The sequence below is a fragment of the Neoarius graeffei genome, chromosome 14, assembly GCF_027579695.1.
Source record: "Neoarius graeffei isolate fNeoGra1 chromosome 14, fNeoGra1.pri, whole genome shotgun sequence".
NCBI lineage: Eukaryota > Metazoa > Chordata > Actinopteri > Siluriformes > Ariidae > Neoarius > Neoarius graeffei.
In genome coordinates, this window is record NC_083582.1 from 54112672 (window position 1) to 54136464 (window position 23793).

General features: G+C 43.0%; 1 protein-coding gene across 1 annotated transcript in view; it reads left to right on the top strand.

Annotated features, from left to right (window-relative positions):
- Nucleotides 1–18137, top strand: part of si:ch73-127m5.1 (neurotrypsin) — a 37508-nt gene extending 19371 nt beyond the window's left edge. Inside the window, exons 6-14 of the mRNA XM_060939019.1 lie at nt 452–599; nt 1647–1825; nt 9017–9158; nt 10462–10673; nt 11413–11554; nt 11753–12034; nt 12143–12265; nt 16694–16974; nt 17693–18137. Of these exons, the coding sequence (XP_060795002.1) occupies nt 452–599; nt 1647–1825; nt 9017–9158; nt 10462–10673; nt 11413–11554; nt 11753–12034; nt 12143–12265; nt 16694–16974; nt 17693–18027 (1844 nt within the window). The 3' untranslated portion in view covers nt 18028–18137. The remainder of the gene's footprint in view (nt 1–451; nt 600–1646; nt 1826–9016; nt 9159–10461; nt 10674–11412; nt 11555–11752; nt 12035–12142; nt 12266–16693; nt 16975–17692) is intronic.
- Nucleotides 18138–23793: the final 5656 nt, after the last annotated feature.

Consider the following 23793-nt stretch of genomic DNA (forward strand, 5'->3'; position numbering starts at 1 on the left):
ACATCATTAAAGGGTGTGTTTAAGTTGTTTTAGTTATAAAGCAGAGAAATAATAGATATGTTAAGGGGGGAAATAAGGGGATAATATGAAACGAGAATGAGAGACGTGAAATACTTGATGATGGACTGAGAAAGAGAGAGAGAGAGAGAGAGAGAGAGATGATAGATGATAGACTGCCAAGCTCTGGCTCATGAATTCCTGGCTACGTGCTGTGAGGACACAAAGACAGATATACTTGATTAGCACATCCTATTATGCTTGTTCGTGTTTCCAAGGTGCAGAAATGAATATAAACCCTTAACGCTGATTTAACAGACAGGCCAATAAAATTCCTGTAATTCTCAGAGAATGCTGATTTATGTCTTGACCATCTTCAGAAATCAGACTGTTTGAATCTTATATCAACATGCTGATTAAGTGCTGATGTTAGCACACTTTACTTTTTAATCAGGCACCGGCCCTCCTCTCAGACTGGTAGGAGGGGAGGAGGACTTTGAAGGAAGGGTGGAGATCTATCACAATGGCCTCTGGGGAACCATATGTGACGACCAGTGGGATGATATGGATGCTGAGGTTGTTTGCAGACAGCTTGGACTCGGGTGAGTTCAGGTGTTCACATTTGATGCAGTACATTACCCATTATGTTTCAGGTCCTGTGAGAACAACAGCAACAATCTGTGGTTCTTTAACTGCTTTTTGGAAAGAATCTTAAAAATCCTCCACTGAAGCACTACATATGACCCTCACAACACTCGCCACTCAGAAGGACTTTATAGGGGTTTTTTTTCCCTGCAAGTGCTCTCTTATTTATTTCAGTGTGTGTGTGTACATGTAAGAAAGCATAGTGCAACTGAATAATTGATATCATGCTGTGGTATTTTCAATGTTATAGAGCCTTTGCTTCGTTGTTGTAGTAGTACAATGCCGTCTGGTGGATTGATGCACCTAAGCTTTCCGTTCCCGGTTGTAATCAAATAGATAATTTATTCTATCTTGGGTGTGTTTTTATTTGCCACCAGGCCATTTATACATTTATTCATGAAGAAAAATAGAAAGAAATTATTAACGGGAAATGACTAAGAATAGTAGAATTTTTCACTCACCTGGTATTATCTACAGCAACGTTAATGTCTGGTGGAATGACAGATGCACCGTTCTCTGTAGGAAGAGACGTGTTCTGTGTGGTATGGTAGTCAATAAATGGCAAAATTATGTGCAGTTCTTTTCACATTTTTATAGTCAGTTGATGCTTATTAATACGAGAAAATCTTGAAAACAAGAACAGCAGAAACTATTACAAAGATTGATGAACACACCACTGTTTTTTCCACAAATGCTCATTTCAGTTGAAACTTTTACAATTCATGACAACAAACTGAGCAGAGGAATGCCTATTTAAACATATTTAAACGTCACACTACATCATTCCACGGGACGCGTCATTCCACCAGACAATAATAAGAATGCAGTGCTTTTAGATGGCACAGAAACACTGACTAAAAGTAGTGTTGTTAGTTGATGGCACCTTAAACAGCGTATTCTTTTGGAAGTATGCTTTATAGCTAATGTTGCTTCAGTATTAAGAATGTTGATGTTAACCCTGGATAATGTCTGTATATATTTATATTTTGGGGTTTCTTCTTCAGGGGCATCCCAAAGGCCTGGTCATGGGCTCATTTTGGACAGGGCAGAGGACCGATCCAGTTGGATGCTGTGCAGTGCACGGGGAATGAGCTCTCTTTGGACGAGTGCCCTCACAGTGGCTGGAAACAACACAACTGTGACCACATGGAGGATGCTGGAGTGTCTTGCAACCCTTATACCGGTCAAGACACACACACAAACACACACACACTTCCTCTCTCTTATTCACTGTTTACCTCAGCTAGACTGTCTTTTACTGTCACATATATTGAATATGATAGAGTTCATTATTTGGTTCATTAACCATCTTTTTCACACTTGATCAACCACTCTTTACATTAATGTATTCACATATTCAAACATTTTTAATTATCAATACAGGGAATACACAAAAATCAACAAAGAGCACATTTTCACTCATGGACTATAACAATGACACACAGAACATGAAATAAATAAGCAACATATATCGATGACAATAAATAATTAAATTATCGATAATAAAATAATTTAGACTACACTAAAGTAGCTCTAACAATAACATGACCAGCTTCAAGTGGTTTGGCAATTTTATGTTTATTAAAAATAAACTCATTTTTTCAATGCCTAGTGGAACAAAATTATTATTCCTTAAGTAAATTGTTACCCTTTTCATGTAAATAGATTGGATAAGAGTGAAATGGTATAATGTGTAGTGACTCACTGCTGCAGTAGGCAGAACACAGAGACTGACTCAGGGAAGTTGAGAAAAAAATGCTCTTTTTATTTATCTTTTTGAGGAAGGTAAGGGGAAGGGGAATGAGAGGTTTAATGCCCAAGAGCTTCTCTGGATGAAGATAAGGAGAGGAGCTCAGCCAGTGGGTCCCTGGAATCAGGTGGCGGTGTGCTGGCGGGCTGTGGGGGCTCTCAGCGGGCAGACTGGGGCCTTGTGCCTTGCAGATGAGCAGTCCCAGCCTGGAGTCTTGGGCTTTGCATGGCATTGTCATGTCTAGAGCTGTCTGAAAGAAGAGAGGGCGAGAGTATTGTTAGTGACATGCCACTGAGACAAAGGAACTAACCTGTTGACAGAGAGTGGCGCTGCTTAATATGATGCAGCTGTGTCAGCCCCGCCCCATAGGCACGCACTCTCCGGCTGTCCAAAACACTGGAGGTGCTGAAATGCCACTGTCTGTTCACCACCGGGAGAGCAGTTGTGTGAGGAGTGATTTTCTTCTTGTGTGGCGGCTCACAGAGGCTTCAGCCACAGTGCCCCTCCCCTTAGCCCTGAGCCTACCAATGGTGGTGTGTGTGCCCAGAGGCCATACCTTTGAGAGAGCCCACTGGCTTTTCCATGCTGGATCCCTGCTCGGTGTTGGACCTGAAAAGAGAAGTCTTGGAGGGAAAGGAACTGCTATGTTATGCATGAGTTGGAATCTTTTCCATGAGCCATCCATTGCAGGGGTTCATAAGTGTAAAGTGTCATCCTGTGAGGTAATACCTTAATTCAGACACTGCCAACTGGATGGCAAGAGCTTCTCTTTTCATGACACCATGCCTCTTTTCAGCAGGGGTCAACTTACAGCTGATGTCAAGCATTGGATATTCATCCCCCCCAAAGGTTTGGGAGAGCACAGTGCCCAGGCCTGTCTCTGAATCATCAGTGTGTATGATGAATGGTTGGTTGAAGTCAGCATTGTAGAGCATGGGTGAGCTGGTGAGGGCTAGGTAGAATGTGGCATAGCAGTGGGGCCCGAGAATGATGTCCATCAACTGCTGAAATGTTGCTGGTGCTCCGTGAAAGCCGAACGGTAGAACCTTGTACTACCAGTGCCCCAAGGGTGTGGAGAATGCCATCTTGAGCTGTGCCTTGGGCATTAGGGCTACCTGCAAATATTCCTTGATCAAGTCCAGTGTAGAGATAAAGTGGGCCCTCCCGAGTTGGTCCACAAGATCATCTACATGGGGAAGAGGGTAGAGGGAGAATTTGGCAACTTGGTTCAGCTTTCTGAAGTCATTACAAATCCTGAGACTGCCATCAGGCTTGGGGACAGCGACAATGGGGGCTGGACCAGGGGCTTACAGACTGTTCAATGATGCCATCCCGTAGCATCCATTCCACCTCTTCTTTGACACTCAGCTGGTGGGCCTCTGGGACATGGTAAAGCCATTGTCTGATACCTGTTCCTGGGGGGTTTGATATCATGGAGGATCAGATGTATCCTTCCCGGTTCCCCTGAAAACATGTCCTTGAACTGAACCACAAGCTCACTGAGCTCCTGTTGCTGGGATGGTATCAGGTCCTCACTGCATTGGACTAAGGTACACCCCAGGAGATCTGAGGAAGTAGTGGCAAAAGCTGAGAGCACAGGGGCATGGGTTCTATCCAGTGTTTTAACAGATTGACATGATATAGTTGAGTGTTTCTGTGCTTACCAGGCTGTTACACACAGTAGTTGATGGCCCCCAGTCACTCCATGATAGGGAAGGGCATCCGCCAGCAAGCCAGGAATTTTCAGTTGTTGGTGGGGACTAGTATTTGGACTCAGTTGCTCAGTTAGAACTCCCAGGGCTGAGCTGCTCAGTTGTAGACCCTTAAGTGGAAGGCCTGAGATTCCTGCATGTGTTGCCTGACAATGGGGATGACTTAGTTGATCCACACATTGTGGGCGGCATGGTGGTGTAGTGGTTAGCACAGTCGCCTCACAGCAAGAAGGTTCTGGGTTTAAACCCAATGGCTGGCAAGGGCCTTTCTGTGTGGAGTTTGCATGTTGTCCCCGTGTCTGTGTGGGTTTCCTCTGGGTGCTCCGGTTTCCCCCAAAGACATGCAGGTTAGGTTAATATGGGATGGCTGAGGTGCCCTTGAGCGAGGCACCTAACTCCCAACTGCTCCCTGGGCACTGTTAGCATGGCTGCTCTGGGTACGTGTGTGTGCTCATTGCTCATGTGTGTCTTCACTGCTTCAGATGGGTTAAATGCAGAGAGGAAATTTCACAAGTGTGTGATGAATAAAGATGTTCTTTTTTTCTTTCACTTGCATCTCTTTAACATACTCAATCCAGAATGGTGAGGGCTGGTTCTCCTAAACTTCTTTGCTGACATCAAGTAGGCTCCTGGGTTTTCTCCTGAAGAGGAGCTTGAAGGGGGTGAAACTGTTGGAAGCCTGTGATGTTTCTCTGATGGTGAAGAGGACATAGGGGAGGATGAGGTCCTAGTTCCTTCCATCTTCTTCCACCACCCTTCTGAGCATCCTCTTGAGGGTTTGGTTAAACCTCTCCACAAGGCCATCTGTCTAGGGATGGTACACAGAAGTTCAGAGCTGCTTGACTTGCAACAGTCAGCACACATCAGACATTAGTTTGGAGATGAAAGGCATAGTTTGGTCTGTGAGCAGGTCTTTGGTTAGATCCACGCGGGAGAAGAGAAGGACCAGTTCTCTAGTGATGTTCTTGGAGGCAGCCTTGGGACAGCCTCAGGGTACCAAATGGCATACTCAATGATGATGAGAATGTATTCATGCCCCTGGGCTGACTTGGAGAGAAGACCCACCAGATCCATCCCCACTCTCCTACAAAGAATAGAATAGAATAGAATAGAATAGAATAGAATAGAATGCCTTTGTCACTGCACAAATGTACAATGAAATTTAGTTCATCATAGGAGCGCAAAGCCACTGCATACATGCGCACCACCACTCTTGGGCACTTCAGCCCAAGGCCATCCCATGTTAACCTAACTGCATGTCTATTATAAGCACACAAATGATGGGAAGAGGGATGAGCAGCATGGGAGCAGGTACGTATAGCTGTGGTGGTACACTGACACTGAAGGCACTGCTGGCAGAAATTCTTTACCTTTGCCTCCATCCCTGGCCAGTGGATTTGGTCCTTCAGTTTGGCAAGGGTGTTTAGGGCTCCCAGGTGGCCCCTGAAGGCATGAGAGTGTGCGAGGAGCATGAGGATGTTGATCTTGAATTGGGGAACTACTAGCAGATCACATTACTGTACTCAACAGTCAGTGTGGTAGTATAAGAGGCCCCCTTGAATATGGAAATACACCAGGGAGATGGGAAGTCTGGCTTGCTGAAGCTCACCTGCAATGAGGCTTACCTGTCCCCAACAGTGCTTCAGACGATCATCCTCCTTTTGCTCCCAGCCAAAGTTTCCTTCTTGGATGGGCTGCCTGCCAACCAGGGATTCTGAACAGCTGTAGAAGGAGTTGGCTGAGGCTCAGTGGGCAAGGGGTCATCCGTCTGAATGGGACAGGGGGTTCTGAGGCTAGGTTATTGCTGGGGGGCAGCAGTGGAGAATGTTTGGTGATGGGATAACTCCTCCTCTGGATGGGCAGGCAGACTTCCAGAGTCAAGATGGCACATTCTAGAGCCTCTGCCATCTCTGCCAGAGTGGTTATAGCTTTCATCTTCATGGCCCAGGCCTTTTCCAGGGGAAGTCCCCACAGGAACTGGTCTATTGCCACCTGTTCTGCTATCTGTGTGGCTGAATAGATATCAGGTTGGGTCCAGCATTTTGTGGTGTAGAGTCAAGCGTCCATCTGGTTCCTGGGGGTATAGCCATGCTGTAGGACCAGCAATGGATCTCCATCACCACTTGAAGTGGGAAGAGACCACATTGGGCCAGGATTTCTTCCTTCAGATGCTGGTATTCATCTATGACCTGAGGAGGAAGGGAGAAGCAGGCCCTTTGGGATTTTCCAGAAAGCAGGAGTGCAAGGGCCTGGGCTCATTCATCTTTGGCCCAGTTTTCCCTGTGCGTGGCCTGAGCTTGCTGAGCAGCCTCTGTGCCTCTTGCAGGGGTCCAGGAGATGAGAGAGGGAGGGACTCTCAGTGGCCCAATGTTGGAGTATCTCTTAGGTGGCCACTTGGACCCCTCGGGCCAGCTCTTGGGTCACTTTCTGTTGTTGCAGGCTGGACTCCATAAGGTGTTTGAAAAGGGGTCCATGGGAGGTGGGTGGATTGATCCTTTGTTCTCCCATATCCTTGTCTGTATTCTCCACCAGTGTAGTGACTCACTGCTGCTGCAGTAAGCAGAACACAGAGACTGACCTAGGGAATTTGAGAAAAAAGGAGCTCTTTTATTTATTTTTTTGAGGAAGATGAGGGGCAAGGGGCATGAAAGTGAGGTGTCCAAGAGCTTCTCTGGGTGAAGGTGGGGAGAGGAGCTCAGCCAGCAGGTCCCTGGAGTCAGGTGGCAGTGTGCTGGTGGGACATGGGGGCTCTCGGGGACCAGACTGGGGCCTTGGGTCTTGGCAGATCAGCAGTTCTGGCCAGGAGTCATCTTGGGCTTTGTGTGGCATTGTCATCTCCAGCCCTGTCTGGAGGCTGGTGAGACAAAAGAACTACCCTGTTGGTAGAGAGAGAGAGCCTTTTATACTCTCCTGGAATCTGCTGGAGGATAGAGAGTGGCACTGCTTAATGTGCTGCAGCTGTGTGAGCCCCGCCTCAAAGGCATGTGCTATCCAGATGTCCAAAACACTGGAGGTGCTGAAATGCCATTATCCCTTCAGCACTGGGAGACCAGTAGTGCAAGGAATGATCTTCTTCTTGTGTGGGGGCTCAGAGAGGCCTTTGTCACAAATGATATCTGGTTAAAAAAGCAAATATTTTGCCACCTATGCATATTTTTTTATCATTGATACTGTACATGTCTGCATATCTGCAACCCCAAATCAGAAAAAGTTGGGATGGTATGGGAAATGTGATTTAATAAAGAAAGCAGTGATTTATAAATTTACATTGACTTCTATTTCATTGCACGCAGTATGAACCCAAGATATTTCATGTTTTGTCTGGTTAACTTCATTTGTTAAGATATACCCATTCCTGCATTTCAGGCCTGCAACACATTCCAAAAAAAGTTGGAATGGGGGCAATATATGGCTAGTAATGGGGCAAAATAATTAAATTATGATGTAATTTGAAACAGGTGATGTCAACAGGTGATTGTAATCATGATTTGGTACAAAATCAGTATCCAGGAAAGGTCTCGTCTTTGAGGATTTAAGATGGGCTGAGGCTCTCCAGTTAGTCAACAGATGGGTGAGAAAATTATTGAAATGTTTAAAAACAATGTTCCTCAAAGAAAGATATTTCAGGGATTTGGATCTTTCACCCTCTACAATACAAAATAATATGAAATGATTCAAGGAATCTGGAGGAATTTTGGTGCGTAAGGAAAGGGCACAAGCCTAAGCTGAACATCTGTGATCTCCGATCCCTTAGACAGCACTGCATCAAGAACAATCATTCATCTATAGCTGATATAACCACATGGGCTCAGGATTACTTTGGCACACCTTTGTCACACAGCACAATACAGAGTTACATCCACAAATGCCAGTTAAATCTTTACTGTGCAAAAAGGAAGCGTTATCTTAACTGTGTCCAGAAGCACCGTCAACTTCACTTGGCTCAGAGGCATCTGGGATGGATCGTCACACAGTGGAAATGTATACTGTGTTCAGATAAATCAGTATTCCAAGTACTTTTTTTTTTTGTAAGAAATGGACACCGTGTGTTCTAGACCAAGGATGAAAAAGACCATCCAGACTGTTACCAGTAACAGGTCCAAAAGCCCAGATCTGTCATGGTATGGGGTTGTATCAGTACCCTTGGTAAAGGTAACTTACACTTCTTTAATGGCAGCAGTAATGCAAAAAAGTATAATGAGATTTTGGAGCAATGTATGCTGCCTTAAAGACAGCACCTTTTCCAGGGATATTTCAACAAGACAATGCAAAACCATGTTCTGCACACATTATAAAATCATGGCTGTGGAAGAAGAGGGTGCCTGTCCCCTCTGTCCCCAACAGAGAATATGTGGCGAATTTTGAAATAAAAAATATGACAGTAACAACCCCATACTGTTGCACACCTTAAGACCTCTTTTCAGGAAGAGTGGGACAAAATAACAATTCATCACTTTGTGTCTTCAGTCCCTAAATATCTTTTAAGTGTTGTGAGAAGGAATAGCAACATTACAAAATGGTAAATGCTTTACCGTCCCAACTATTTTGAAATGTGTTGCAAGAATCAAAATTGAAATAAGTATTGATTTTGAAAAAACAATAAAATTCATGAGGTAAAACATCAAATAATGTGCCGTTGTATTGCTCAAAGGTTATTTCCAAATCATTGTTTTCAGTTTTACTTTCTATTTCAACATACGATCCAAACTTTTTTCTGATTTGGGGTTGTATTTATACATATATCATTCTATTTTTTGTAAAATGAACAGCCTTTGGACAAAAAAGCTATGTGATACCTGGTGACTAAGTATTGGAGATTGTAGTTTTAATTTGGTTCATCGCAATGCTTATCTGGTGCTCTAGAGAACGCCAGTGAAGCTGGAACCGTCTGCTGAATTGGCGTATGTTACAGATGGAGTGGTCAGACTGGTAGATGGAGACAACCCATGGGAGGGCCGTCTGGAGGTGTATCACTCTGGAGACTGGGGCACAGTCTGTGATGACAACTGGACTGAGGATCATGCACAGGTGGTGTGCAGACAGCTGGGCTTCAGGTATTACTTTTGAGAGCTCACATTTTACAATGGCTGGTTTGAGCAATAATCTGTTACAGTCAACACACTTAATGCATTCTGTCACAACCCTTCATTCAAGTATACTACAAATTAGAGAGTGGTGCAATTGTAGAACGTGTTATGTATACTTAAGAGAAGTTCATTAAGTGGCAAATCTATTACCAGATATTCAAGTTTTGTATTTATAGTAGATACATATTAAATTATTTATTAGGTTTAGATTTTAATGCACTTTACACTATGCTCAGAGTTTCGTTATCTCATCTCATTATCTCTAGCCGCTTTATCCTGTTCTACAGGGTCGCAGGCAAGCTGGAGCCTATCCCAGCTGACTACGGGCAAAAGGTGGGGTACACCCTGGACAAGTCGCCAGGTCATCACAGGGCTGACACATAGACACCCATTCACGGTCAATTTAGAGTCACCAGTTAACCTAACCTGCATGTCTTTGGACTGTGGGGGAAACCTGGAGGAAACCCACACGGACACAACATGCAAACTCCACACAGAAAGGCCCTCACCGGCCACAGGGCTCGAACCCGGACCTTCTTGCTGTGAGGCGACAGCGCTAACCACTACACCACCGTGCCACCCCAAGTTTAGTTATATCAGGGATTTTTAAGTAATAAAACATTTCAGTTCTTAAGTGACTCAGTGGTTAAGGGTTCAACCTGTCCTTGTGAGATCATGTATTCAGGCGATATAGCAAGGAAAATAATTCTCACCTAGTTTTGAAAGGTGCATTGTGTGTGTTTGAGAAAACACCAGGTTTTTGTATCTTCAAGTGAGCTTATAATGTACTTTCAGGTATACTTATACGTATAAATACTCATGTGGCAAGTGTACTAAAACAAACTCAAAGCATGTAAATTTACTGACATGTATACCTTTCGGCTGAACTGAGCCCAGAGCAAGTATAGCACCAGCACATCAATAATATATAACGTTACAAACTATTACCCATTTGTTGCTAAAATATACTGTATTTTCATCAGTGCTCCAGATAGCAAGCTAAGAAAAATTATTGAATAGAATGAATTCTTTCTAGAGAAAGAAAACCTTTAGTGAGATTAGCAAGATTGCTTGCAAAACATTTTCCTTCTAATGCTTTCATTGTTAATAAAGAATGAAAGCCAGTAGGGGGCAGTTAGCATTAGGAAAATGAGCAAATGCTAAGTTTCTCTCATTGAATTTTTTTAGATGAAGTTTATCTCTGACAAAGAGAGCACAATTAATCCTGGTGTGTGTGTGTGTGTGTGTGTGTGTGTGCGCACGCACGCAGGGGAAGTGCAGAGGTGGCTCCTGCTGGGGTGTTTGGTGAGGGAACAGGCCTGATCCTGATGGATGATGTGCAGTGTGAGGGAACTGAGTCCTCACTGCTGGAGTGCAAACACAGTGTGTGGGGTCGACATGACTGCTCTCACAGTGAGGATGTGAGCATACGGTGTCATAGAGCAGAGACTAACGACGTTCCACTTGCCCCAGAAATAACAGGTCAGTTGCTGACAGTAAATCAGTCATACACTCTGTAGGCTTAGCAGTCATTATTGTGTGTGTGTGTGTGTGTGTGTGTGTGTGTGTGTGTGTGTGTGTGTGTGTGTGTGTGTGTGTGTTTGGGGAAGGGGGTGGAGGGAGATCTTGCTGATAGATATTAGTATTTGCACCTTTCTGTCCACCATTAAAATTCAGTATGGATCTAAATGTCACTTGTTGACTGTAGCCCAAAGGGCAGAATAAATACCTTCCTGTATCACACTACTGCTGTCAGTAAAGATTTGAATTTCAATAAACCTATTTGTAGTCCTTGAGGATCCCAGCCCTCTGGCTGACATTTCAGTGTCGCAACATTATCATTTTCAGTTTTTACAATCACTCAACCTAATTCTTCCATCAGATCTTTGGGAAGTTTGGGTTTTCTCCATCATTAACATTTCACCTAAGCCTCATCATTTTAATCTATTTTCATCAGATTCACTGCTGTATAGTGATAAGCATAATTTTAAGTGGCAAAACGTGTGAAAATGCAGGCTGGATCAGGAAGGAAACTGCCTGGAGGCATTCTTAAAGTTTCTAAATTAATTTTTTCCCTCTATGATTATACTTTTTTTACTCTGCATCTTGCTTCATATCCCACAAAGTCTTATGAGGTACCGTGCTCACAAAGAGAAAATAAACTGGTTGATATAAGTCGTTTTCTTCAGTGCGACTCCTGATTGGGTTATAGTGCTCTCAGGTCCTCTGGTGCGGCTGGCAGGTGGGGATGGCAGGAAGGAGGGCAGAGTGGAGATATTCTTGAATGGAGTGTGGGGCAGTGTCTGTGATCACGGATGGAATGACGTCAATGCTGCTGTTGTCTGTAGACAGCTTGGATTCAGGTAAGGATCAGATTTTCAATGATGATTATCATGAGTGCATATGAAAGAAGAATAATGTTGATGTTGTTAATGTGCTAATGTTGATTGGAGACATATTTGACTGTTTTGACAGGTAATAATGTGCTGTGTTAAGCCTGGTATTGTCAATACATATAATTCATTCTTTAATTCAGACTGTCTTACTTTCTCCTGGCACAGCGGAGTGTCTAAGGCACGGCCAATGGGCTACTTTGGCTCTGGAAAGGGCCAGATCCATTTGGCCAACGTGAGGTGCACAGGCAAAGAGTCTTTCCTGGGAGAATGTCCTGCTAAAGGGCCAGACAGCCATGTGTGTAAGCATGGCCAGGATGCAGGTGTGGTGTGTGGCTATGTCCCAGAGCCAGAGGCAGACATCGCTATAGTGGGGACCCATACCTGCGGCATGAGGGGAGGGGCTGAAAGACGCAGCAAGAGGATTGTTGGCGGGAACAAGTCTCTCAAGTGATTGAGCATATTAGCATTGTTTTTGTTGCTGGTTTCATTTTTAAGTGGTTTGAGTGCTGCTTATTTTAATAACCTTTCTTTGTTCTTTTGTTGGTGTGCTGTCAGGGGAGACTGGCCATGGCAGGCATCATTGTGGCTCAGATCTCAGTCAAGAGGATCGCAGCCTTTGTGTGGAGCCACGCTCATTAACTCCTGCTGGATTCTCACTGCAGCGCATTGTTTCAAACGGTGAGAGTGACACCTGCTGGATTCGTTGAAGTCTCAGTTATCCTGCACATGACACAAAGTGTGAATGAGATCTGCAGAATTCATGGAGGAATTCCTGGCTTGGGGCGGCATGGTGGTGTAGTGGTTAGCGCTGTCGCCTCACAGCAAGAAGGTCCTGGGTTCGAGCCCTGGGGCCGGCGAGGGCCTTTCTGTGCGGAGTTTGCATGTTCTCCCCGTGTCCACGTGGGTTTCCTCTGGGTGCTCCGGTTTCCCCCACAGTCCAAAGACATGCAGGTTAGGTTAACTGGTGACTCTAAATTGACCGTAGGTGTGAATGTGAGTGTGAATGCTTGTCTGTGTCTATGTGTCAGCCCTGTGATGACCTGGCGACTTGTCCAGGGTGTACCCCGCCTTTCGCCCGTAGTCAGCTGGGATAGGCTCCAGCTTGCCTGCGACCCTGTAGAACAGGATAAAGCGGCTAGAGATAATGAGATGAGATGAGATTTACCCCCCACTACATGGACTATGACTGTTATGTAAAATAAATTTAAAAAAAGATGCAAGTTCTCATCTCATTATCTCTAGCCGCTTTATCCTGTTCTACAGGGTCGCAGGCAAGCTGGAGCCTATCCCAGCTGACTACGGGCGAAAGGCGGGGTACACCCTGGACAAGTCACCAGGTCATCACAGGGCTGACACATAGACACAGACAACCATTCACACTCACATTCACACCTACGGTCAGTTTAGAATCACCAGTTAACCTAACCTGCATGTCTTTGGACTGTGGGGGAAACCGGAGCACCCAGAGGAAACCCACACGGACACGGGGAGCACATGCAAACTCCACACAGAAAGGCCCTCGCCGGCCACGAGGCTCGAACCCGGACCTTCTTGCTGTGAGGCGACAGCGCTAACCACTACACCACCATGCCACCCAAGATGCAAGTTGTCTGACAGATTTGATATGTCAGCTAGTGGTATAGACAGTAGACATGTTGAATAGTAACATGAGGTTATTCTTTTTTGTTTTACATTGTTGAATAAATCTGATTTAAAATAAAAAAAAACATTTAAATTAAACTTCATCCCTAATAGCAAATGAGCAATGGCCGAATGCTGGTCCACAATTCTTTTGCCCCACATAATTAATCTGAATCTAATTGTCCAAACACAGCCAAAGCTTTGACACAAAATTAAAATGCCACACAACTACTGGATGCATTTATGCCCTTTGTTGGCTCAAATTCCAAGTGCCATTTAAATTTTTAAACGTGGCTGCATATTTCTGGCCCACAATGCACCTTTATCAAAACCAGTGGCGGCTGGTAGTCTTTCAAACAGGGGAGGCTGGTCGGTTACAATATTTCCAGATTTTAAAAGAAAAAACACATCAATTTTGCCCATACTCTTGCCTCTGATCTGGCTGATTGTTGGCAGGGTCACAAACTGTGAAATAACAGGTTCTTTTGGACCATTAGCCTACTGTCCAATATACATGATGGTGGTGTTGGGATATTTTAACATTTTGTATTTTAAAATTGTGGCATGTTGTTTAAAAATTGACCTCGGCTGTGTTTTTGTTTAAAAATGTTTTCCAAATTGTAGCGGTGTTTAATTCATATCCAGAAAAACATATTCCAATATAATATACTCAGCATAAACATTTTAAATAGATTCTATATTTTTGGTCCATCCATGACATATTACTAAAGTAGCCTATTTACTGTTGTTGATGTGGGTCACTTGCTGTTAGCCAATTCACTTTCTCGTACCAGGAGAGCTGAAAGGAACGAGTATTATTCCCTACCTTTTTCACCAAGTCAGTTTGAGGCGTTGCTCTACCCTGCTCTTTAATTTTAATTTTTTCCTCGAAAGGAAGACTGGCAAATGGCTTCGCCAAAATTAAATTAGCAATGCTTGGCATCCGTGCGCAGCTTTCTTGCTAGCTGACTAGCCCCCTCAAGTTCAGTCACTCAAATAAACGAAATTTCTGGAACTACGCAAACTTGACAACACTATATTTACACTTTATTTACAATGAAAATATATACAAACTAAAAAAGCTGGTAGAAACCGTATGTAATGAATGAAATCGAAATGTAAGCCGATCTCTTACAATACACCACAGCACTTGCGAATCCGCATGGGACTGAACTGATGTTGCCAGATACTGCTGACGTTATCCAGCCCAAAATATGTTCAAAACCCGCCAAAATGCACTGAAAACCGCCCAATTGGGCGGGAAACCGCCCAATCTGGCAACACTGTCCGCTGCCTGTCTATAGTTGAAACGAGCTGTCAATCAAAGAAAACATCCGGCCGCTTTCACCAATCACCAGTCTCCTCGCGGAAACTGCCATGTCCCTCCCATGTGAGGCTCGGAGTCCGTGGGCGGGCATTTTTGCAGTATTTGTCCAATAATCATCTTGCATTTTGAGATTGAAAAGCACAGAGCTCCCAAATGCCGTTGACGTCCATTGAGGCTGGGAGTCCGTGAGACTCCGTGGGCGGGCATTTTCACAGTATTTGTCCAATAATCGTCTTGCATTTTGAGATTGACAAGCACATAGCTCCCAATCCACTGAGGCTGGGCTGCATCGCGCTGTCACGAGGGGGAAAAACTCACGCACACATTAGGCGAACTGGGGAAAGTTATAACGGAATGATTTCGCACTGTATTTGGGTTGAGCACATATATTTCTATGATTCTGGATCTGAAATAGCAATGTTATAAGGTCGGCTATAATATAAGCCTAGCACAATTCATCCTACACGATGTTCGTCATTTTTAGAGGAGGCTGAGCCTCCCTCGTTGTCTTAGAGCAATTGCCCGTGATCAAAACTGTCTTTACCTAAACTCCTCTGAAATCCTCTGCTATTTTTGACATCATTATGAAACTGCCCGATAAGAGTATAGCACTTTTAACAATATACATTCATCCTTATTCATCAAGCTTGCGTAAAACGAGTGCAGATTTGCATGTACAGTACTTTGTATGCACAAATCTGCATCCGATTCAGAAAACTGCCTTAGGACAATAAAATGAAAGGTGAATTGAACACAGTTGATAAATCAACTATGAGGATGCAACCCACTCATCCCTTTTAGTTACATGGCATATGCATACACGCAAGAGTACCGTCATATACATCTAATCTAAAAGCAATGAACCAGTAATGAGCCAATAAAAGGAAACCTTTCAGTACATTATAGTTTTTCAAGATCTGAATAATAAAATGAACTTTGGCACAGAAGCTAAAATCGGACCTGTTTTTTCTGCAGAGTTGCTCAAAATGTCGTTCAGGGAAAGCATATCTATCGTAGCATCTCATCTCATTCTCTCTAGCTGCTTTATCCTGTTCTACAGGGTCACAGGCAAGCTGGAGCCTATCCCAGCTGACTACAGGCGAAAGGCGGGGTACACCCTGGACAAGTCACCAGGTCATCACAGGGCTGACACATAGACACAGACAACCATTCACATCTACGGTCAACTTAGAGTCACCAGTTAACCTAACCTGCATGTCTTTGGACTGTGGGGGAAACCGGAGCACCCGGAGGAAACCCACACGGACACGGGGAGAACATGCAAACTCTGCACAGAAAGGCCCTCGCCAGCCACGGGGCTCGAACCCGGACCTTCTTGCTGTGAGGCGACTGCGCTAACCACTACACCTATCGTAGCATGTTACAAAACAAAGTAACAGTTTACTGACTGAAATTATTTAAAACAGGCAAATGATAGATGTCATACTAGAGTATTGATGAAATGATTGGTGGATTTAAATTTATTTGTTCAAATCTTTTAAGGTGATGCATTTTACCTTATGTAAATATTTAGTATAAATGTATTTGCCCCACGGCACGGTGGTGTAGTGGTTAGCACTGTCTCCTCACAGCAAAAAGGTCCTGGGTTCGAGCCCAGTGGCTGACGGACCTTTCGGTGTGGAGTTTGCATGTTCTCCCCGTGTCCGTGTGGGTTTCCTCCGGGTGCTCCGGTTTCCCCCACAGTCCAAAGACATGCAGGTTAGGCTAACTGGTGGCTCTAAATTGACCGTAGGTGTGAATGTGAGTGTGAATGGTTGTTTGTCTCTGTGTCAGCCCTGTGATGACCTGGCGACTTGTCCAGGGTGTCCCCCGCCTCTCACCCATAGTCAGCTGGGATAGGCTCCAGCTTGCCTGCAACCCTGTAGGACAGGATAAGTGGCTACAGGTAATGGATGGATGGATGGATGGATGGATGGATGGATGGATAAATAAATAAAGATTTTAGATGTGCAACTGTCTCTTGTGTAAAATAACTAAAGATCAGGAACAACACCAGAATTTGGTATTGTAGTGCTATGAGCACACAGTGCAGTTATCAGATTAAATACAGTTAAGTGTAAGTGTGATGAAGATCTCTCTTTCTCTCTCTCCTTCCACTCATATTCTCTATGTCCTAGGTTTGGCACTGATGCATCCCGTTATGTAGTGAAGCTGGGTGACTATCACACAGATGAGCAGGATGACTTTGAGCGTGTACTCACTCTGGATCATGTGGAGGTGCACAGGAAGTACAGCAGTGAGAGCTGGGAGCATGATGTCGCTCTGATTCGGCTTAAGGGAGCTGAGGGGAAGTGTGTGTCCTTCAACCCTCACACTAATGCAGCTTGTCTGCCTGCACCTGGTAGCAAATGGGGCAAGAGACCTGCTTCATGTGTCATCACTGGCTGGGGCATGTCGGGTGAGATATGATTCACACTGCTTTCGCCATATTAAAGCATCAGTTTGTAATTTTTTAACCCTCTCCTGGGTGGGGGGCAAATTGCACTTAAAATCAATGAAAGCCTTTCCTTTCCCTTTGTGTTAAAACGGTCTATGCCTTGTGATATTTCTCTTAAGGACATTGGAACAGAGATGAGCTGGGCCCCAATCTCTGTACAGATCATAACAAATATGAGATAACATAACATATGTGTGATTTACTAATCATGATGATTACAAATGGGCTGATTTGGTACGGGTCCTTGAGCAAGAATTTTAACCCTCAACCACTCAAGATGCACTGCAAAGCAATATTGCACATCAGTTTTTCAGCATGGTGGTGCAGTTGGTAGCATTGCCGCCATACAGCTCGTGTTTGATCCTGAGCTTGAGTTACTGTCTGTGCATGTTCTCCTTCCTCCATTCCTGTGGGTTTCTTCCTGGGTATTCCAATTTGCTCCCACCTCCAAAAACATGCTGGAATTGGAAATGGATTGGCTATGCTAAATTAATGGACTGGTGTCTCATTCAGAGTGTGCTGTGCCTTGTGTTCCTAGGATAGGTTGAAGATGAACGAATAAGTGAGTTTTTCTATGACATCCTTGAAATTGTATGATTGTCTTAGGCCTAGAAAGTACAAACACTTTTCAACATCGCAAAATCCAACTTTAACAGTATTTGTTCTCTTTCTCTCTCAGACACTAATCACCCTCATACACTGCTCCAGGCCTGGGTTCCTCTCCTCCCCTCATGGCAGTGTAGGAAGCGATATGGTGAGCGCTTCACCAGTCATAGCATGCTCTGTGCTGGCAGCATGATCCCTGACCCACATCGACATGCTGACAGTTGTCAAGGGGACAGTGGTGGTCCTCTGGTGTGCCAGAGTGAGTCAGGCCGCTGGGTGCTCACAGGTGTCATCTCATGGGGTCATGGCTGTGGTGACCCTTCCTACCCAGGCGTGTATGCACGTGTCAGCCGCTATCTCCCCTGGATCCAGCAAGTGACACACAGCACGGCTCCTCTCCAACACTGAACTACGGCCTGACAATGAACACTAGGATTCTAGACATGGGAAAGAAGAGCCAGACAGTATTGAGCACCATGTATTGCTCAACACTGCACACTGCAATAGCCTTGAATCATATTCTGTTCTATCCAGTCTTATCTCTTCTTACCTGGCATCGATCCTTAACATTTAGAGATCTTGGTCCTTAACCTTTAGTCTTTAGGCTTAGCACTCTGGAAATCCAAGGTCGTATTGAGTGATGTGATGTGAATTTTGAGGAATAGGTGTTCTTTATTTCTATGTCGTTATGCCACCTGGAGGCTGCAGTGCATGTGATTGTGTATATTATATTCAAAAGCCATTCAGTGCAGCCGTCAATTCCTCTGCATGGTACTGTAGATAATGCGCCACAGCGTCCTGGTTTATTTCCTTCCGTGGATATGTCGCTCCTGTACTGAAAACTCTTTCTTCACCCTTTGGCTACTGATTACTGTTAACCCATTCGAAGATGTAAATTTATAGCTCATTAAGGATTAATCATTCATCAATTATTTAATAATCATTAAGATTACAGTCAGTGTAACATTCTTTTATTTACGTGACTGGGCATTAAATGTGTAGGTTGTTTTTGTGAACAGTGATATTAGTTAACGTCATTATGCCATCACATATGCCTCAGAAACAAGCATTAGACATCCACTAAATACCAGATAATGTTAAGAAAATGAAAACAACTTGTAATCTGGGACTGACACGTTGTATTTCATTCCTAAAAGCTCCAAGAAAGAGCTCAGCATAAAATACATGTAATGTATTACTTTCTTTTAGACTTTGTCTGTCATTTTAGACAGTAGAAAGTGTATTTTAACTTTAATAGGGAATAGCCATACTCTATTTACATGGTATATATGCTTTTGTTTGTGACAGAACGACGACATTCCAAATGGCACTTCACTAGTTAGGGCAGAAAATGTAGTTTTCTAGTTTTCTTTGTCACACAGTTTCACACTTTAAGTGTTGCCTTCAACCGGCAAGTGTTTAAAAAAAAGTAATTTATTTTGTTGTTGTTGTTTGTTTGTTTATGTAGAATCACTTTACCTTGTCCCATGCCATGATATTACTGTTTGGCTGTATGGAGTGTGCATTATTCATCCAATGGGTGGCAGTATTGTGTTTTGTACAGGATTGGATTTCAGCTATATGGTAGGTCATGTAGTGTATTAGTATTATAGAGTGTGTACCTTTGCTTTTAAAATTAGATAAACTGTGAATACGATATTAAATCAAGGCACAAGATTTTGCTAAACGTTATTACAAATGATAGATATGGTACTTTTTTGCATTTACATAAATTAGAGGAAAACCATGAGTAGTAAGGGCTTTGTAAAATATTACTACTTATAATTGGCTCCATATTTGCTGTAAATAAGGAGTTAAGTAACATTATCTTCAATACACAAGCTTTTCTTTGAACGGTAATTAACGTTTGGTGAATATGACAAAGATCTCTGTAAATATTTCCATTAGGACAAATGTCAGACAGCAGGTGTAGTATTTCTTACAAGTGTGAAGCCAGTGTTGTGTGACACTTTTCCTCTTGTACATCCATAAGGATGAGATTTGCCCATGGGTACATCTGAAAAAATATTATGTTATATACATAAATATTTGTCCTTAAACTGTAATTTAACAAGAGGTGCAGCATAAGCTCATAATGCTATTCATTCAATCTGCCTTAATATAAAGGTAAATAAGGTTATTTTACACATTGATCATTACAAATTAGTTCTACTACTTGGCAAAATTAATTATACCTTACCAAAATTGCAAGATTTTCATTTTTGTAGGCCTGTGCATTGCTACACCATTGAAACAGACATGTTTAAGATTAGATATCATGTCTTTAAGTAAGAGAACTGTGAAATTTGAGTGGTTTCATGCCCTCGGTTTAATGGTCGTGCCTACTCTAATCAGAATAAGCCATGTTTTTGCGATCTGGCCTTCAGGAGAGCACTGACCAGCATTAGGCCTTAAAAGTGTTTATATAAAGGACCATTAGCTTCATTCCACATGATAGGGAAATGGGGCAATGATGTCAGTTGCATGTCATACAATCACTTGTTTGTATGTGATGAACAAATCATTCAGTCTTCTGTGAAATTTCTGCTAGCTCTGTAAAAAAGAAAATATTTTATGTGTGACAGGTGCCAAAATAAAATTTCTTGTTGTGGCATTTTTGCTGTTTGGATTAATTTTAAAAGACTGATTGTAGGTGTATAAAAAGAGTAAGGATTAACAGTGTAATAGCTGAACAACCCAGCATGTAAAGAAAAGGTTGCTGTTGTAGCCCAAATGAGGATGGGTTCCCTTTTGAGTCTGGTTCCTCTCAAGGTTTCTTCCTCATGTCGTCTGAGGGAGTTTTTCCTTGCCACCGTCGCCACAGGCTTGCTCATTGGGGATAGGTTAGGGATAAAATTAGCTCATGTTTTAATTCATTCAAATTCTGTAAAGCTGCTTTGCGACAATGTCTATTGTTAAAAGCGCTATACAAATAGACTTGACTTGACTTTTGGAATCATTTAAAACAAGCTTCTTTTCAGTAGTCATGTTTTTCTTTGTTTTATAATATCTGCAACATATTTAAGGCCTAAAATATGGTCCCTTACTGGCAATGCAGTATATTAGCTATATAACTATTTCTACAACAAGGATGTCAACTTCCCTGTGATCGATGGATGACCTGCCCAGGGTGTATTCCACTTCTCAACCGAAGTCAGTTGGGATTGGCTCTAGCTTCCCCCATGACCCTGACAGATAAATGGTGTAGATAAAGGATGGATGGATTGATGATATCAACTTCATTTTCACTTCAGATTATCGTTCATCAATCGTTCTTCAGCAAATAATTTATCCTGGTCAGAGTTGCAGTGGATCCAGAGCCAGAGGGCATAAGGCAGGAATATACCTTTCTTAGAAACAGGACCATGGAACTCACCAACAATACCTGTGTGTCAGTGTGCCGCCTCATTCAGAATGAAAACTGCTACGTTTGTTTGTTTTATTCTCATTTTTTCCCTTTCCCTCTGTCACTCCTAATCATTCAGTTAGTGAGTGACATCATTGCATGCAAGAGAAGAATGCAGATGCAGCACATGTGAGGTTAAATGCACTTCCAGCACAGAAATATCCCAGTATATGGTCCATGGGGCTGCAGCCTTGTCCCCTGGAAAGCCCCCATAATCGACTGGTTCCCTTTATTGTACCAACCTTTTTCTTAAATAAAGTATTGGTGCATAAATTTATCTGACTTTACTTTTACAACATAAATAATATCTGCTTTTATAGCCTTGTGATGTGATTCTCAAAAATGCTAAGTTTCATCTAAGACATGTTGCATGTCTTAGAACTTTTGATGTGCGTGTGTATACACGTGGCGGCACGGTGGTGTAGTGATTAGCACTGTCGCCTCACAGCAAAAAGGTCCGGGTTCGAGCCCTGTGGCCGGCGAGGGCCTTTCTGTGCGGAGTTTGCATGTTCTCCCCGTGTCTGCGTGGGTTTCCTCCGGGTGCTCCGGTTTCCCCCACAGTCCAAAGACATGCAGGTTAGGTTAACTGGTGACTCTAAATTGACCGTAGGTGTGAATGTGAGTGTGAATGGTTGTCTGTGTCTATGTGTCAGCCCTGTGATGACCTGGCGACTTGTCCAGGGTGTACCCCGCCTTTCACCCGTAGTCAGCTGGGATAGGCTCCAGCTTACCTGCGACCCTGTAGAAGGATAAAGCGGCTAGAGATAATGAGATGAGATGAGTGTATACACGTTAATCTGGTTAGCTAGCAAGTGGGGTCAAATTAAGCTAGTGGCTTGAACAACAATGTCACAAAAGTGTATATTTGATTATTTTTCAAAACCGTTACCTCCCTCTGAGCCAGCTAAGCACCTAAGACAGAGACAGAGAGCAGCCTGTCCCACTCGGTAGTACTACTCTTCCTTCCTCGTCTCCTCAGGCTACTCAAAAGGTAGGTGCACTGACCTTCAGATCACCAGAGAATTATGCAGTCTCTGCCTGAAAATTCACCAGACGGAGCTTCACTCCTGCTAGGCCCCCTGGTTCAAAGAGTGGAAGTGACTCGAGTACACTGCAGACAGTGACAGCATTGTGTGCCGTGTGTGCAGGTCAGTGGAATGTAATTTACTCAAGTATTGTACTTAAAGTACAAATCTGAGGTATTTGTATTTTACTTGTGTATTTCTATTTTATGCAACTTTATACCTCTACACCACAAGACTATATTACACAGGCAAATATTCCACCGCATTTGTCTGACAGTTTTAGCTACTAGTTACTTTTTAGATTGCATTTTTTAAATTATTATTATTAGCTGGAAAATTCATTGTCACAAAGATGAAAACGGGGTCATTTTTTCTGAGCTCAAGAAAAGCTGACTTCTTAGAAATAGGCTACATATTTCCCACACATACATAAAGTAATTAAAATAAGCTCAACTTTAAACATTTACAGCAGGAAAATGCAATATACACATTAATCTATCAGTAACATTAGTCCAAAACATTATATATAATTGTAAAACATTGAGAAGGACTGCACAACGAGTACTTTTACTTTTGATACTTTAAGTACATTTTAGTACTTAAAGTAAAACTTTGCCGATAATACTCACATAGTTAAGTAAGGTTTTGAATGCAGGACTTTTACTTGTAGTGGAGTATTTTCATAGTGTGGTATTAGTGCTTTTACTAAAGGAAAGGATCTGAATATTTCATCCACCACTGGTGCAGGCCAGCTGTCAAGAGCAAGTTGGTGTCAGAAACTGAGAGGCTCTTCTTGAAGGCTAAAGGCTTTATACTTCTCAAATAATTTGAAATGTGAAATTAAAGCCCTGGGTCATGGTCATAAAAAGCTCAGTTTCGTTACAGTATCACTGTTGTGTTGGACAGTGCTGTCCAGGGTGGGCACCACAAAAGAAGTGATAATGGTGTGACAGGTGAAGTAGTCCATGCCCCATGCCCACACACACACACACACACACACACACCATTTACAGCACCCTTTCTGGGAAAAAAGTTCCAACATCCCTGTATTGTACTTGTCAGTGAAGACCCTAAGAGGAAGGGGGCGCTATAAACTAATGATTGTGTTATAAATGTTTAAGGGTTAGGATACTAGATTGAACAGATGATGAGACTGCAACCACACACACGCACACACGTGCATCTCAAACAATTTATCGTGAAAAATTTATCGTGAAAAAGTTAATCTTTTTCCTAATGTAATTCAAAAAGGTAAACTTCCATATATTCTATATTCATTACACATAAAGTGAATCATTTCAAGCCTTTTTATGTTTTGTTTTGTTTTGTTTTAATTTTGATGATTATGGCTTATACCTTCATGAAAATCAGAAATCCAGTATCTCAAATTATTAGAATATTTCCTAAGATCAGTCAAAAAATTCTTTACAATACAGAAATGTCCAACTTCTGAAAAGTATGTTTATTTATACACTCAGTATTTGGCTGGGCCTCCTTTACCACAAATTACTGCATCAGTGTGGCGTAGCATGGAGGCGATCAGCCTGTGGCACTGCTGAGATGTTATTGAAGCCCAAGTTGCTTTGATAGTGGCCTTCAGCTCGTCTGTATTTTTGGGTCGGGTGTTTCTCATCTTCCTCTTGACAGTACTCCGTAGATTCTCTCTGGGGTTCAGGTCAGGTGAGTTGGCTGGCTAATCAAGCACAGTAATATCATGATCAGCAAATCATTTGGTAGTAGTTT